The sequence below is a fragment of the Syngnathoides biaculeatus genome, chromosome 14 (assembly GCF_019802595.1).
Source record: "Syngnathoides biaculeatus isolate LvHL_M chromosome 14, ASM1980259v1, whole genome shotgun sequence".
NCBI classification, from domain to species: domain Eukaryota; kingdom Metazoa; phylum Chordata; class Actinopteri; order Syngnathiformes; family Syngnathidae; genus Syngnathoides; species Syngnathoides biaculeatus.
Genome location: NC_084653.1, coordinates 20,065,392 through 20,082,168, shown reverse-complemented (window position 1 = coordinate 20,082,168; position 16,777 = coordinate 20,065,392). Strand labels below are relative to the sequence as shown.

At 41.8% G+C, this 16,777-nt stretch overlaps 1 protein-coding gene across 3 annotated transcripts in view; it reads right to left on the bottom strand.

The window, feature by feature from the left end:
* Positions 1 to 572: 572 nt before the first annotated feature.
* stxbp5l (syntaxin binding protein 5L) overlaps positions 573 to 16,777 on the bottom strand; it is a 124,932-nt gene continuing 108,727 nt past the window's right edge. For all 3 annotated transcript variants that reach the window (XM_061841069.1, XM_061841070.1, XM_061841071.1), the window contains 8 exons: positions 14,484 to 14,663; positions 10,538 to 10,639; positions 9,227 to 9,466; positions 6,323 to 6,686; positions 5,803 to 5,968; positions 3,541 to 3,652; positions 3,217 to 3,437; positions 573 to 3,136 (listed from right to left, as the gene is read on the bottom strand). In XM_061841069.1, the coding sequence (XP_061697053.1) occupies positions 3,095 to 3,136; positions 3,217 to 3,437; positions 3,541 to 3,652; positions 5,803 to 5,968; positions 6,323 to 6,686; positions 9,227 to 9,466; positions 10,538 to 10,639; positions 14,484 to 14,663 (1,427 nt within the window). In that variant the 3' untranslated portion in view covers positions 573 to 3,094. The remainder of the gene's footprint in view (positions 3,137 to 3,216; positions 3,438 to 3,540; positions 3,653 to 5,802; positions 5,969 to 6,322; positions 6,687 to 9,226; positions 9,467 to 10,537; positions 10,640 to 14,483; positions 14,664 to 16,777) is intronic.

Below are 16,777 nucleotides of genomic sequence, written 5' to 3'. Positions count from 1 at the left end.
GGGAGACACTGCTTTTCGGTTGGCTAGCGTTCCGGCCAATGGGACAGTAGATTTCACGCTAATACGGAAGATTATTTTCCAATTTATACGTGCCTATGTGGCGGCCATGTTGAAAAGGTCGTCGTTCCCATAGAAGACAATGACATCCATCCATCCATCCATTTTCTTAGCCGCTTATCCTCACAAGGGTCGCGGGAATGCTGTAGCCAATTCCAGCTGTCATCGGGCTGGAGGCAGGGTACACCCCGACCTGGTTGCCAGCCAATCACAGGGCACATGGAGACAACAACAGTCGAACTCACAATCGCACCTAGGGGCAATTTAGAGTCTCCAATTAATGCGTTCTTGGGATGTAGGAGGAAATCTTAGTGGAGGAAAAGTGGAGGGAAAACATGCAAATTAAACGGACAGGTTGGGATTTGAACCCCAGTCCTCAGAACTGTGAGGCCAACGCTTTACTGCAGCGCCAAAGTACTGCGGTACAAAAAAAACAGACAAAAAAAATTGGACCAGTAACAAATAAAATTCCCAACAATGTACATCAATCCATGTTTATTTCAGTTTGCTTCTGCATCAACATATGTTCAGCTCTTTTAGTCAAGTAATCTCTATTACACTAGTATAATATTCATAAGAAGAAAAAAGTGGTAGAATCAATTTTAATAAGACAAACTTTGCTGCCATCATCGCGAAAAAAAAAGAGAAATGTTTTTTTTTTTTTTTTTTCAAGGATATGTGAAGAACAAGAGTTTCAGTGGTTTTGACAGATTCGGGGTACCAGCAGTGACAGGTACAACATATGTAGGAAAAAAAAATACCCCATCTGTATGATATATTTGTTTGCTCCACCCAAAATTCAAAAGTACAATTATTATAAATAAACAAAAACAAAACATATAAATACAACCCTGTCAGTAGAGTCACGTTGTTTTTTCTTTTTACCTTTTCTCTGTCTTTCAATGTGGAACATAAATTTAATTGAAGGTACAGAGAAATATTTTTGATGTTTAAGATGTCTCGCTGAATCAAAATAAATGCTAATGGCGAACGCGTGTGGCTCATCAATTAAATTTGAGCCTGAAAAGCAGTTTTTAAATGTCAACTAATGCAATTAAACATCACCGCGGTTATTTTTCCTCTTTGCTTTGCGTGTGTGTTTGTGCACCTAAAAGCGGGCGTGATAACATAATCGAGGCGCAGTGATTAATTTTTGTCGACGCACGTGTGCATAAAAGGCCTGATGTGTCAAGAGATCCCCACCCCCACCCCCTTTTATCATTTTAAAATACAGACAAATACACGGTACAAAAGATCCTCTTCACTCAATGCCGCCGGCTCGTGTCGCTTGGCACTGACATGTACAGCACAATCACAATATGATACACCACCATGTATCATGAAACGTTTTGTTGTTTTTCACACACAAGAGCCTCCATTTTGGGAGGCCGTCACCATCAAATATAGGACTGCGACAAGAGGATACCATAATCATCAAGAACAATACTGAATGAAATCAAAGTAACACAGTTGCCTTTAGTTGAAATTGCTGCTGTTTTACACATGAACATCTTCACTGACTCACATCTGAATAGTACTGGAAAAATACTGTTGTTTATTCATTTTTTTTTTGTCTTTTTTTGTGAACCATTTACTGATAAACGACTCACGAGGAAGTCGGCCGGACGGATGGCGATGCCGACTCCTCTTTGCACCGCCATCGCGGTGACAGCAACAATCACTGTTATGAACAACGCAGGTCCATTAAAATCCTGAAAATACAACAAGTCACAACTTTTAACATCTGAATTGGAGAGATATGACAGGGTGGTAGTCCTTTTTTTTTTTTAAATTCCTTTGGCAGAGACTTAGTGTATTGTATTTTTGTATTATCATTTTTTTTCCTGTGTGGCACTCATTCTTCCACATACACACATCCTAATTTCCCACTAAAGTTGCACATTTGGCATTGATAAGCCAGAGACCCAAATTGTGAACCATTGACGTAATTGTAAATCTCTTAAGGGTTGTTTTATGAAGGTAAAATATGATTTTTAGGACTCCAGTAAATGCTGGAATACTTAAAACATCCATTGGCGTTTCATCTGTTTGCAACAGGAAACAAATGCCAACCACCTGTTATTAGCTCTTTTTGCACTCATCTTGCTTTTTTATGGCACATTAATATAGATTTATTCCAAGATCCAGTATGTTCTTCAAACCTTCGCATACATCTCAAACTATTCTTTTCTGTATTATAAACTGCGATAGGGGAGTGGCACAAAGCCTCATCACTGATTGCATTTGAAAGTAGCAGCAGCCCAAATGTAAACTCAATGAATTAATTAGCAAAATCCCTTCGCGATTTCACTAAAATGCAGCCAAAAGTCCCTCTTATGAACAGTTGTAGTATTATTTCAGTATGTGAAGAGAACGCTATGTGCAATTAAATCGTGTCGAGAAATATTTGCTGGAAAAAAAGTCAAAAGGAAAGGAACACAAGTTTTGGCTTAATAGCGATGCAGGTATACATTTGTTTTTTTTTTTTATATATAGATTTTGTCAATATTTCAAAAAATAGAAAGTTTTTTTTCATCGTTTCCATCGTTGGATATATTATTAAATAAAAATAATAATAATAGAATCTCCTGTTAAAGTAGCATTAAAGTAAGCATGCTGCTTTTTAATATGGCAGTTTGATAGTTTGAGTCATTCCTTTTTTTGTTTTTCTTTTTTTAAATTTCATGCACGTCTTGTTGATTTCTTAATTGCTGAATATCTACACGGTGAGGTCCAGAAAACCAAACCTGGCCAGAACACACACACACACGCACAGGCACTCACACACATACGCGCACATCCAGTCCTCTAAATGCTCCCGTCCCGTTTCTCCCCGTCTTTCTCGGAAACCGATCAAATGAGGAGCTCCCTCTTCCCATTACTGTGCAACAACGCGGCACACTTGGCTCAGAAGCCGTAAAGAGAAAGTCAATCTTCAGTCTCTCTGTTATTTGCTCTCATCGGAGTTAAAATTCCTGCCCGGGCGCCAAGACCCCCCACCAGAAATCCAGCAGCCGGCCTCGTTTGTCTCTCGGGATTAGAACTGGTACCACTTCTTGTCCTTGCACTTTAACATGAGCTGTAAACGACATAAGATGTCACCGGTGATGACTTGTTCAAGGACGGAATTTGGATATCCCGAAAGGCTCGTTTTTTTACCTCGTGAGCATGCTTGGAGAAACTTTCTGCACTGGTCATCATCAGCGCAGTTCTCTCCTCCAGCTCGCCAAGTCTCTGGCCTCTCTCGTCCAGAGCGATGCGGGCCCTGGCCAGCTCGCCCACCGCCCCGCTAGCCGCCACCTTCATGCCCTCCACGCCCCCCTGACCGGGAATGTGTTGGGCGAGACTCCGGGAGGCCTTACCCGCCGCTGCCTCCCCAACTGTGGGCCACATCAGATGAAGAATGTATAAACGTGGATCAAAACTGACTGGGTTTAGATATTTCATTCGACAAATGCGAGACAAAAGAGCAGAAATACACACAAAGCTCCTCTCGGTCGAATGTGTGAGCGTTTCCCCCGAAGAAGCCCTTTAAGAAGCCTCTGTTCTGGGCCTCTGGTGTTTCTGTTGGCGTAAACAGCTCTCCAAGCATTTCCTACAAGTGACGACAAGTTTATGAGAAACACTCCAGCAACGTACCAAAAATATAATCATGACTGCATCATAATAATTTCAGGTGTTCCCTTTAAAAATGTGAATTGAACTGTACACCCAGCGATAAAGTGACAAGGATTGATGTGCTGAGTATATTTTCATATACTTGTAATTGACTCGTATTCAATATGTGCTATTTCCTCTCCACCTCATATAATCATAGTTATATCAATACCTTTAAAAAGGTTATTATATCTCGACTTTGCTCTAATTGAGTGCATGGAATGTACAGTAAACCTTCCCTTAACCTTTCAAACTACAAAACACGTTTATAGATGACATTCATCCTCCCTTGTTAACAAACCCTCGACAAACAGGATTCAATTTTATTTCGCCTGTAGGTGGCGGTGTAGGACCATCGCCTCAAGAGCTTTTGCTTGCTATTCTTACCGCAACACAAACAAGCGCATTAAAAATATAAACAAGAAGAAAATTGATCTTCCCCAAAAAATGAATAAATAAAATAAAAATCAAAAACCTTAAAGTCCCTTTTGAGTGAAAAAAAATAAAAAAAAAAATATAATATATATATATATATATATATATATATTCGAGCCCCCCAAATGCTACCAGCAGATATATTTTTATGGTTCACACGTATAGTTATGTTTCATCATGAGAAACATGCTAGACGAAGTAGCATCCATTTTTCCAGGTGTTTGTTGTATTAGATTGACAGTTGACTGTTAAGCAGACGCGCCCACAGCATTTGAGATTTTAGTACAAAGCCTTATTTTATGTCCCTGCCTTTCCGTAGGGGCTTTGAATGTGTGCACCCACCCATTCAGTACCCCCCCAAATTATATATATATATATATATATATATATATATATATAATATATATATATACACATTGTAGGTGCAAGTCCATTGTGAGAGAAATAATATATATATTTTTTGGGGGGGAGGGGGTTGAGAGCACGCCAAAACCTCGTAGGGGGCTTTGAATGTGTGCACCCATGTGGTCTGCCCCCCCCAAAATATATATATATAAATACTTCGGTTCTGTTAAAAAAATATATGTATATATAATATATATAAATATGTATATATATATTTTTTGTGGGGGGGGGGGGGGAGGTGATACCACAGGGATGTGTTGCGAACAACACCATCAAATGTGAAAGATTGGGGAAAAAATGGCAGGTACATAAAATAAAGCTTTGAACTAAAATCTCAAACGCTGTGGGCATGTTTACTTAACAGTCACCTGTCAATCAAATAAAACACCTGGAAAAACAGATGCTACTTCGTCTCGCATCTTTCTGGTGATGAAACATAACTACATGTGTGAACCACAAAAATATATCTGCTTGTAGCATTTGTGGGGTGGAAAATATCCCACCCTTTTTTTTTTTTTCTTCTCTCTTCTGTGTTCAGTTCGTGATATGCGTGCACTCTTGGCCAACAACGAGGCGCTCTGAAGGAGCCGCATTAGCAGACACACCAAAAGGAAGATGTATTTCCATGGTGTAGGAATAGCTACAGCTTTAACCGCAACTGGTCTCAACAGTGGCAAATATTGGAGTCTATACTCATACTGCGGTTTTTGTCCATCATCAACGCAGCTGGAGCGGCCCTACAAAAATCCTCTCCTTCTGCTGACAAGTAGGCTGAAAAGATTAGAAAATCTTTGAGCCAAGCCACTCCATTTCCCCATCACAAAGCTGAAGTATCTCTGTTTACGATGAGCCAGTAGCAGTAAGCCAGTCATGGAGCTGTGACGTCACTCCGCCTGAGAGAGGCTTCACTGTCCGCCTCAGTGCCTTTTTCAGACACCTCCGGGCTCACCGACAGACCACTGGGAAGCTGTATCCCCAGATGTTTGTTCTTTTCAAACCTTACTCATTCTATCCTAAAACCAAAAAGCCATATATCATTCCATTGTACAGTATATACATGACATTATATACTCATTGATTACAAGATTAGGAAAAAAGAAAAACTATCCAGATTGTGGTTTTACGTCTTTCTGTAGTTACTATTTGGCCCCTCGCAGGGGGGAAAAAGTGGATTAGAACACATGAGAGCGTGTGTTCATAGTGGAAATAAAACTACTAAGATATGCCATGTCATTTGCATCCACACACCTGCAGATTGTCATACATTTCCTGGCTGTATGTAATTCTCTGGATCTCTGTCGGGGAGCTGAGATAGAGCGCCTGTCCCCCATTGGTGAAGCAAAAGGTTCTGGCAATGCGCATGTCTGTCAGAGGCAGGTAATTAACATCCATCAGCGGTCTTAGACTTGGCAAACTGTGGGCAATGACAACAATAGAAGGCAATTAGGAAGCAAGTAAGTGGCTCCTGTCATTGTTGGACGGAACAACATGGAATAAACAGCACTTATTTTTTGTACATTGAAAATAAATGTTGCACTACTTTCTAATCCACGTCAAGTTATCTTATGTGCAGGGAGCGTTTACACAGAGCAGAAAGTCCGGATGCATTTCCAGTAATAATCTGACTTTAACACCCAACGGATATGTGAAGGGATGGAAGAAGTGAAGAGGAACAAAACATTTGAGGGGGAATGTGGTGGCGTAACGCGGGATAAAGGGCTGGAGTGTTATTTGTCAACATACCTCGGGAATGTTCGCGAGTTCATACCTGAGCGTCATGACGTGCCCGTTGGCACAGAAGCAGGCGAGGCACACACTGTTACACACGGACACCACGTCGGCCCGCAGGACGAAGGACGACTCCGTGATGTTGTGGACGAAGAGGCAAGACTGCGAGGGCATCAAGAACACTTTGGCCTGCCTCTCAGAGCACACGATGGCCAGATGTCCCTCTCCGCAGGTGTCCTGGGAGGACGAGGGCGAGTAGTGCACCAGCTTGCGCTTTCGTGGCCGGTCGGGGTCTTCAGGGGCGTTGAGATCGCGCCAAACCTCGTAGGGGCTTTGAATGTGCGCGCCCGTGCAGTCCAAGAAGCCAAAGCGCAACACGGAGCCCTTTAGCATCAGAACTGCCCCTAAAAGTGTGCGGTAAAGTGAAAAAGCATCTTCATTGCATATTTTCCACGAACAGCCTTCGACTTGACAGTTTGCGTTGCTAAAGAGTAAGAGTTCTGATTTTGAAATCCAAGAAAGTGGATCTCCGTTTTTCTTGGGCGATGTGTTCTAGAAGTTCCCACAATAGAAGTAGGATAAAAATGTAAAAAGTATACCAAAAGAACTGAGCCAACGCTTTTGTTTGGTTTCACAACAGCGTAGACCGCACGCAAGATCTTTAAAATACGCATTTTCCGTGTGGCAGCCTTTTATTTTTTAAAATCTACAGCATCCAAAGGCCACGTTGAAGGGGGAAATTGACACTATTACCAAGACATAAATAGACTCCCAATTATAGTAGCAGGGTACCCTGAAGTACCATGACATTTCAGTCTGTGTGACATTAACAACTAAACAACTAACAACAAAACAAGTTGGAGCGAAAACACATCAAGAGTTGCCACGCTTAAATGTGTGACCTTCAGGTAGAAAGTGTTCTTCTCCCTTGTTCAGTTGTAAAAAGTGTTTTTATGTGTCCTGCTGTGGCTCTTTAAAGTGGCAACTCAGATTGGTTCCAGCCAAGGTGCTGCTGAGAAGTCACAGAGTGGACTTGGTCTGATTTCAAAGATATCAACAATTACTGTATTTGTCTGGGATAATCAGCAGGATTCTCTCAAGCGATTTAATTTACTTGGACAAAAGTATTGGGACGCCAGGACATCCCACATACAGGAAATTAAAGTACATGCAGTATTTTTTAATGAAGTTGGCTTTAGCTTTGTAGCAATATGGCTTCTTTTTCCAACAGAAAGCGCTTTCAGAAGCCTCCCTACGAAGTGAGAGACATAATTATCTTAAACATGACGGTTAGAGGTTCTACAGTGAAGAAAATAAGTGTTTGAACACCTTGCTATATTGCAAGTTCTTCCACTTAGAGATCATGGAGGGGTCTGAAATTTTCATCGTAGGTGCAAGTGCACTGTGAGAGAGATAATCTTAAAAGAAAAACCCAGAAATCACAATGTATGATTTTTTTAATGATTTATTTGTGTGATACAGCTGTAAATAATTATTTGAACACATGAGAAAACTAATGTTAATATTTCGGATAGTAGCCTTTGTTTGGAATTACAGAGGTCAAACGTTTCCTGTAGTTGTTCACCAAGTTTGCACGCACTGCAGGAGGGATTTTGGCCCACTCTTTCACACAGATCTTCTCTAGATCAGAAAGGTTTCTGGGCTGTCACTGAGGAAAATGATTTTCTATTGGATTTAGGTCTGGAGACTGGCTAGGCCACGCCAGAACCTTTATATTCTTCTCACGAATCCACTCCGTGGTTTTTCCTGGATGTGTGCTTTGGGTCATTTTCATGTTGAAAAACCCAGCCACGACCCATCTTCAATGCTCTGACTGAGGGAAAGAAATCTCACGATACATGGCCGCGGTCATCCTCTCCTTAATACAGTGCAGTCGTCCTGTCCAATGTGCAGAAAAACACCCCCAAAGCATGATGCTACCACCCCATGCTTCACAGTAGGGATGGTGTTCTTGGGATGGAACTCATCATTTGTCTTCCTCGAAACACGGTTAGTGGAATTACGACCAAAATTTTCCATTTTGGTCTCATCTGACCACAAAACATTCTCTCATGACTCCTCTGTATCATTCAAATGGTCATTGGCAAACTCAAGACGGGCTTTGACATGTGCTCGTTTAAGCACGGGAACCTTCCGTGCCATGCGTGTCAAACCATGACGTTTTAGTGTATTACCAACAGTCACCTTGGAAACGGTGGTCCCAGCTCTTTTCAAGTCATTGACCAAGTCCTGACGTGTACTCCTGGGCTGATTACACACCTTTCTAAGGATCATTGAGACCCCACGAGGTGATATCATGCACGGGGCTCCACTCCGATTGAGATAGACCGTCATGTTTAGCTTCTTCCATTTTCTAATGATTGTGCCAACAGTGGACCTTTTTTTCACCAAACTACTCGGCAATTTGTCCGTAGCCTTTTGCACCCGTGTGGAGTAGTACAATTTTGTATCTGGTGTCTTTGGACAGCTCTTTGGTCTTGGCCATGTTTCAAGTTTGAGTCTTACTGATTGTATGGGGTGGACAGGTGTCTTTATGCAGCTAACACACACGTGCATCTGATTCAGAATAATACATGGAGTGCAGGTGGACTATTAAAGGCGGACTAACAGGTCTTCGAGGGTCAGAATTGTAGCTGGTGTTCAAATACTTATTTGCAGCTGTATCACAAGAATAAATCATTAAAAAAAAATCATACATTGTGATTTCTGGATTTCCTTTTTAGATGATCTCTCTCACAGTGGACATGCACTTATGATTAAAATTTCAGATCTCCCCATGATTTCTAAGTGCGAGAACCTGCAATATAGCAGGGTGTTCAAATATTTATTTTCCTCACTGTATCAAGTTACCTGACCCAAAGGGTGATTTATTTTTCAAGCTGAACAAATGGCAAAGGTAGATGTCTCATCTGGACTTACTTACCACAGGGACCAATAGTGACCGGCTCCTCCATCCTTTCCTCCTGGTCAGTGGGGATGGACATTGGAATGAGTATGATAACACCAAGGCTGGTACCAACCCAAAGACATGGTGTGGGCAAAGTGTCGCTCTTTCTCCCGAAGGATTCCCCAAACTGCAGCACGGTGATTGCCTCTTTGGTCTCTCGGTCAATGCTGGAGACACTGGAGCTGCGCGAGCGACTGAAGGAGTTTTCGCGGCTCTCTGCGTCGGCGATGGCCACCGGAGGGACAGAAACAATGCCAGAGATGCAATGGAAGGGGTGGGGAGAGGTAGAAGATGATTAAAACGCGGGAAATGCAGCGAGAGGACGGCAGTGCAGACGGATGGATTTATGGCAGCAATAAAAGCGCAAGAGAGGGACAATGTGGTTTGTATAAAGAAAGAATGAAGACAGTAAATTTAGAAGAAACATTTTGAGAGAGAGAAAGTTGCAAGGAGAAAATTCGAAGATCTGTGGTAGTTTTTCAGCCTATAGCCACATAAGACAATGAAATGTCATTGAGAAGGGTTGAAAAATAAAATACTGACTCACACTAATAAATCCACGAGCTTGTACGCGCACGCACACACGCACACACACACACACACACACACACAACACACACACACACACACACTTCTCTGTTTTCTAACAGTGAAACTACTTTCACGTTAATTTCACGCACTGTACAAGGTCCAAACAGCAGCCAGACACACTCAGATATTAATAAACAAATACAAAAACTGAACACTCTTACAGAAAACAGAGAGCACAGGGTGAATCTTTCCGAGCACGCACAACACATCCATCATAAAAGTATTCCTGTATTACAGCACTGGTGAATTATTTAGAGTCAGGCAATGTGCAGCACTGCCTCAGTGAGTCAGTGCAGAGTTTATGTAACAACAACTACAGATGGTGCAAAGCCTAGTGGACATGTATCAGGATCAAAATGATTTTAAATTTTTTTTTTTTTTTTTAAGCAGCTATTCTAGGTGATATGAGAACATGTGCACAGGCTAAAAAAAAGACTATTGGAAGGGGGTGCGGAGATATACTGTGCAGTGGCTGCTCGCCAACATGTGCCGTACAGTATGGTGCAAAACACACTCAATGCTCGACAAGAAGGACAGCATTACTACATGCCCCCTCGGGGGTCGGGGGGGGGGGGGGGGAGGACATTTGAAGGCACATTGTAGATGGATCAGATGGACTAACGCCACACATTGAACGAAGGACTGACATTTTCGTCAATAAGTAGTGGATGCCTTTCGTGGCCGAAGTCCCCTTACCTCTGTCACTCCAGCAGTAGGGGGTGGCGGTGTGGTGCTCGTCGTGAGAGTACATTGTGACTCCGTGTAACTGCTGGAGCATTGCCCTCCTGGATGCATAACCTGACCGTCCCCCACAACATGGATCCCATAAGACAAAGCAGCCCACCCGCCCCAACGCCCCAACAAAACACACACACGCACACACAAAAACAAACGCAGCCATCCAGTCAAGAAACACAAGACAAACACGTGCACAGTTGTGCCAGAGAATGACAGAAAAGGAAAAGAAAGAAAGTTGCAGCTGAGTTTGGAGGGACTTCTTGAAATAGTATACAGTCAACAGAGAGTGAGACTTACCAACGTATTGTTAGTGACCTCAGTCTAAACTATCTGCGTGACAAATATGTTTTGTCTGTACTTCTAATAATATGCAAGACCTATGTAATGCTATCGCGGATGAACATTCACAGCTATACAGGACTATTGCATGACAACCGCCGTTTTTTCTTTCATCAATCAAGCATTACTCCTACTGCGAAACATTGCCACTGATACTATATCCTGATCATGTATTTTGAAATTCGAGTCGATTCTGGTATCATGACAGCACTGCTGTATATGAGCCCAAGAGAGAAAACATTTATTCGCGGTGATCTTGGATGGTAGTCGCCAGGGCTCGTCATGTGTGTCCGGGGTGTGTTTACTCTGTGTAACACGGCCAGCGGGATACCGACTAATGAAAGTCAGTCACGGTGGTACCTTGACAGGACACGGGGACTGCTGGGTGGGCCCTTAAAGGGAGCGAGCGCGAGCCAAGTCAGGTCTTGGCTAAATAATAACAGAGGAGACAATAATTAAATAAGTAAGACAGATCTACACAGTGGTGCGAGCGCATGCGCCGAGCCCCCCTGCAGAACCGCAAAGTCACATTGAAAAAATTTGCACTTCCCAATCCGTCTTTGCTGTCAACATGAATCATTTTTTTCCCCCTTTAATTTACTCCATGTAGCACTTGGATCATTCTCGACAAATTTTGTCTTTCCAGATGAATGTGTTGAGAGATAAAGAAATAGACCTACGCCCTGTGTACAGTATCATTGGATGCAGGCAGGATTTGATATCATTTGGGTTAAAATGCCCCGCCGTAAACGAGACGTTGTGCCTCGACATCTCGACTATCCTTTTCTGGAGTTCTAAAAGAGAAGGCGCTTCTCAAAAGTCAAAGGTACGCAAGTGGTCCGTTGAGGGTGGGTTGCCCTCCCATTTCCCTCCTCTGTCTTCTCACCTGGCATCCAGGCCTCATTAACATCAGCCTCCTCTCTACCACTGCTTGTTGACCTTCAATTATTGCAGTGATCCTGCTGGCTCTTCACTGTGGTAAGGCAGCGTGTCAGATAAACAACACTGCTAAATGTGGCAAATAGACGAGTGCTCTCGTAATAGCCTGAAAGCCATCTGTTTACACAAAACATATGGGGGAAGACAGGGTATGCTTAATTTCTTTTTAGTGTATGCTTTTGAAATTGGATCGCCCATTTGGGATTATTCTTATGTACAGTAAATATTAAAGATTGTTACTTCAAGACTTTGGCAAACGGAACACTGACTTTTGTTGCTCAATCTTCTTTTTAGGTTATTGTTGTTACAAACAATGAAATGTCCTGATTCTGTTCAGCTAACTGTGAACTATTGTCATGCATCCATAACTAAATACATGTTTTGACACGATTTCCTGTAACATTTTTCTTGGCAGATGAACTGATATCACAGCACATACTGTACCTCAACCATTTAAAATCATCTCCGGACGTTGTCAGTTTGTTCAACTTTCACATTCAAAACCAATTTTCTCTCACTTGTGGGGCTCTTCAAGGTTCTGTTTTGGGGCCGCTTTCTGTTCTTTTCTACTTAACTTTCCCTTGGTCATATTTTTCTAAATTTCAACATCAACTTTAACTGCTACACAGGTGACACTCCCTTCATCCCTCTTTGCAATTACAAAAACTAAACAGTGACAAAACTGAAATGCGTCTTCCAATCCACCCAACCCATCACAGTCGATCTTTCCACAGTTTCAAGTCAAAAGTTGGATTGTCATCCTCGATAACTTTCTTCAATCTCATATTGACAATATTTCTCTGTCTACATACTTCCATATACACAACACATGCTTGCGTTGTCCAAATCTTGACCAGAATACTTAACTACAGCATCTATTTAAAGATTATGCCCCTTCCTCTTAATGCTATTCACAAGATTACACCTCCACACACCATATAGTGCTACCAGTTTGACTATAATACTATTAACAAGACAATCAAGAGTTCCTTTGGTGCACTCATAGGCTTCTCAGAGGTGATGTGTTCATGTTCCCTTGTAATTAACTTGAACTGACAGCAGGGCAGCTTGTTAACGGTTCCTCTGCCACCAGAAGGACTGCCACGATCCTTAAGTCTGTCAAATTCGGTTCATCACTAACCAGTGATGAGCCTCATAACCATTCCTTACCTCTATTTCCAAAACTTGTGAAAGCTATCCAGTACTAGAACCATCAAAGACACAGATTTGCTTCCACGAAATTACTCTGTGAAACATTTAACAGTGAAGAGGTTCTAAATGGAGGTGGTGCACTGAAGAAGTAATCACCCAGCAAGAAAATTTCAGGAGTCCCGGAGAAGACTTTGTGTTTTACACATTTAAATGTCTCCTCACAGCCAAGTGTTACTGTATTTTTACTTATTTTTATTTTAAAAGAGATGCAAAATGAAAATATATTGTCAAATAGTGAGAACATATAAACAGTATTTTTTTTTAGCAATTCCTAAATTATTAATCTGAATTAATAGCCCATTTTTATATTTGCTTTTTGTTTTCCACTGTCAGGACAGGCAAATAATACCAAGCGCAAGCCTGAAACACTATTAGGATAAACATTAGCGCGCACACTGTACACACATTGTGTACACACTTGTGTACACGCTTGTGTACGCACAGGCAAATAACCTGCTGGGTTACTTCATTCAAAGATGCAGCGGATCAAAGTCGGTCTGTGAATACTGCGAGGGAAGGGAAAATGTCAAAATGCCAGGGTGCAAATCAAATTTGACATCCTATTCAGTTCTTTTATGCGCGCACACCATAGGAGGCTTTTTGAAAACGTGGCCAGACGAGGTGGGATTTTGCGAAATACATGATGTACAGCCAAACTCAAGGACGATAAGAGATGTATTTCAGCGATATTATAATGAAGAGACTTTCAAATCCACATGTTGGGAAGGTTGTGATTTTTTTTTTTTTTTTTTTTTTTTTTTTTCAAAATTAGCTTTATATTTGTCTAACAATATATTTTATGTACTGCATGTTTCTGGCCTGGGGACCAAACAGACCTTAAAGAAGTGTGTCCTAAAATTTGGTTACGTTGGAAAATACTATCGCATTGTATTTTTATACATGAAATACCAAGAATACAGACGGTTCGTATATCATGAGTATTTCAAGCCTGTAAATTGGTTAATACAAGTAACACAATGCAAGGGTAATTTCTTGCATTCCGCTCATAACTTGTTATTTTGGTTTGTGATGCTAATGCGAGCTGCAAAAATATAGACGAGGCAGGAAGAATAGATCTTGAACATCAACAATAAAGGGTTCAAATATATTTTGTATTGAATTGTATGTATTTTACTTATCAACGTTTTATTGTATGTCGCACCACATAAAGTACGAAGAATCAATAATCATTTGCCAAATATTTTGTTCCATGTATTCATACTTTGCATGTCTTTTGATTTGAATGCAACTTCAAAATAACCCGAAAGGTGAAATCAGAATTTATTGATTGTTGCAAACTTGCATTAGCATGGTCTTTTAACCCATTCTGCCAGGGTAAGAGGATAGCATGCTCATTTTGGAGGGAAGGGACGTTAGAGGTTAAAGGGTGGGAATCGGGGAGACAAGCACACACCTTCCGTGTGGGACACAGGCAAAGAGATCTCCATGCAAGCAGCAGACTGGGCCTTGCGGAACGGCGGTCGGCCAGGGCCTCTGCGGGCAAGCCGTGGCCCCTCGGGACCCATCGGGACGCGAGGCTTCCCCGCCGAGCAGGGCTGGGAGGTGGGACTAGTGCAATGTCCATTCACATGATCTGTAATAACGGCAAAGCATCAGGAAGGAAATAATGTCACATTCCAAAAAAATTAGTTGGCTAACTCAATATCCATCTACGAAAGTCATGTGATACTGTAAATATCACGAGGGAAGATGAAATCCGCCAATTCGTTACCAGAGATGTTTCCTTTAAGTGGCCGAAAAGTCCTCTCGCCGATATTGAAAGTTGGATCTGCTTGAGTGAAATTCAATTGTACATAACATGACTTGTGATGACGGATATTTCGTATATTTTACAGGAGGAGAGGAGCAAGCGGTGTTAAGAAGAACGGGGGCCGATCGGTTGGAGAGTGGCGTTAAGTATGCACAGGAAGTGGGGAACGGGAAGAAAACAAGGGTGGGAAATGGAGCGACTGGTTTTGGAACAAGTACGATAAAACAGGCTTGTTTCATGTCAATTTGTCTTTCATATCCAGTTTTTGCCGTGCATTTTTTTTGCCATTATCACTGTTTTGATATCAAGGCCAAAAGAAAGGTCTGGCTATTGGGGGCTAGCAAGGCTTGTTGAGACCCTAATTTGATATTTTGTGAAAATTTGCATGGTATGTGTACGCTATACAACTGCGTGTCTGCGTGTGTGCACACAGGCACGTATACTGTAATGTTTTTGTTGGGAGCCAAACCGCTTTCCTCCCTCTCGTCTGAGATCTTCCATGCTCAGCGTCATTCAAATATGAATGCATGGCTTTCAATAACAGTTCATCCTCCGACGCATGTGACGTCAACTAGTCAGATAAACGCATGAATCAACTGTTAAATAAATAAATCCTCTTGTACATTAACCTCTGTGAAATGTCATATAGCGTGAAGGTAATTAAAATTGCGCTCATCAGTTGACCATTAGGAAGTGTTAGTCACTACAAGGCATGGTTATTTCGCTGATAGGCTATGGGGAAAAATTAATAATCAGCTGATTGTAATGCCGCTCCTCAGCCACTCTCCTCTTAGTATTTGTACATGTACCAAGCTTCACTTTGACATTGAACAACTCGTCTCCTTTCCGACTATTCATGGCATGAATAATTTATATTGCTTAAAAAGATGGGAAAAACAACTGGGTGGCTACTTAAAATCTGTGTGCACGTTGAGTGAAATCTGCATCTAACAGGGAGCCAAGCAATAACAGCCACCCCCCCATCCCCAAGCTGTGTGTGGGTTTTATCAGAAAGATTTCAAACAGATGCAAGACAGACTCGTTTTGGCAACAGCAATTGGCGGAATGTTCCACAGGCAACTGGCGTAGAGAACAGAGAAGGACAGTAGAATCCCAATGGAAAGAATGCATTCACATCATTCATTCAGAAAATATTGTGATGTCACTCGAAATATAATGCACTACCGTTCAATTGGTATTCCCGTGAACAGAAGATGGATGTTCCGAATTTTAACATGAGCATCAGTTTTCCTTTGCCTTAAATATACTTTCAATACAGAATAGAAATGTTTGTGACTTTGAATTTTTGGTTTGGGCTTTTGCTCTGGCTGCAAGGGAAAAAAGAACAGGTTATTGCAGTTATTACACAGGCACTCGTGTACGTGGTTTGAGAAGCAGAAAGTTTTTAGGCAAGACAGCACGTGGGATACTGAAGAAGCAGAGCAAAAAAGGGAACCCACGATGATGTAGATGCGGTTAGACATGTATGGCAAGAACGTTCAGGCACTGCGATGCTGTTAAAGAAGAAAATGATCCAGTTACAATGGGAGAGGCAGTGCGTGATCCAATCACTGTCGAGCAACGCTGTCAATGGAGGAAAGGTTGCAGAAAATACAAGCGGATGGACCAGTCAAGATTACGTGATAGAGAGCTTCATGTCGAAATAAGAGCCATGGATTACAAGTGGCCTTTTGTAAACACTTGCAAAATGTCGAAGAAATGAATGTAGAAGACTGAGATCAGAATCACGAGACACTAATGGGAAGGAAATGGGCAAACACGTCAGGCCTTTTCATGGGCTGGTTAAACGGAGGGAGTGACAAAGAAAACAAAGGAGGAAAAAAACTGAAGAGAAAGTAAGAAGAAAGCAACACAAAAGCCTAGAAAACATGACAAAAGTAGAAACCGAATGACTCAAAGGAACACACGTGAAAACT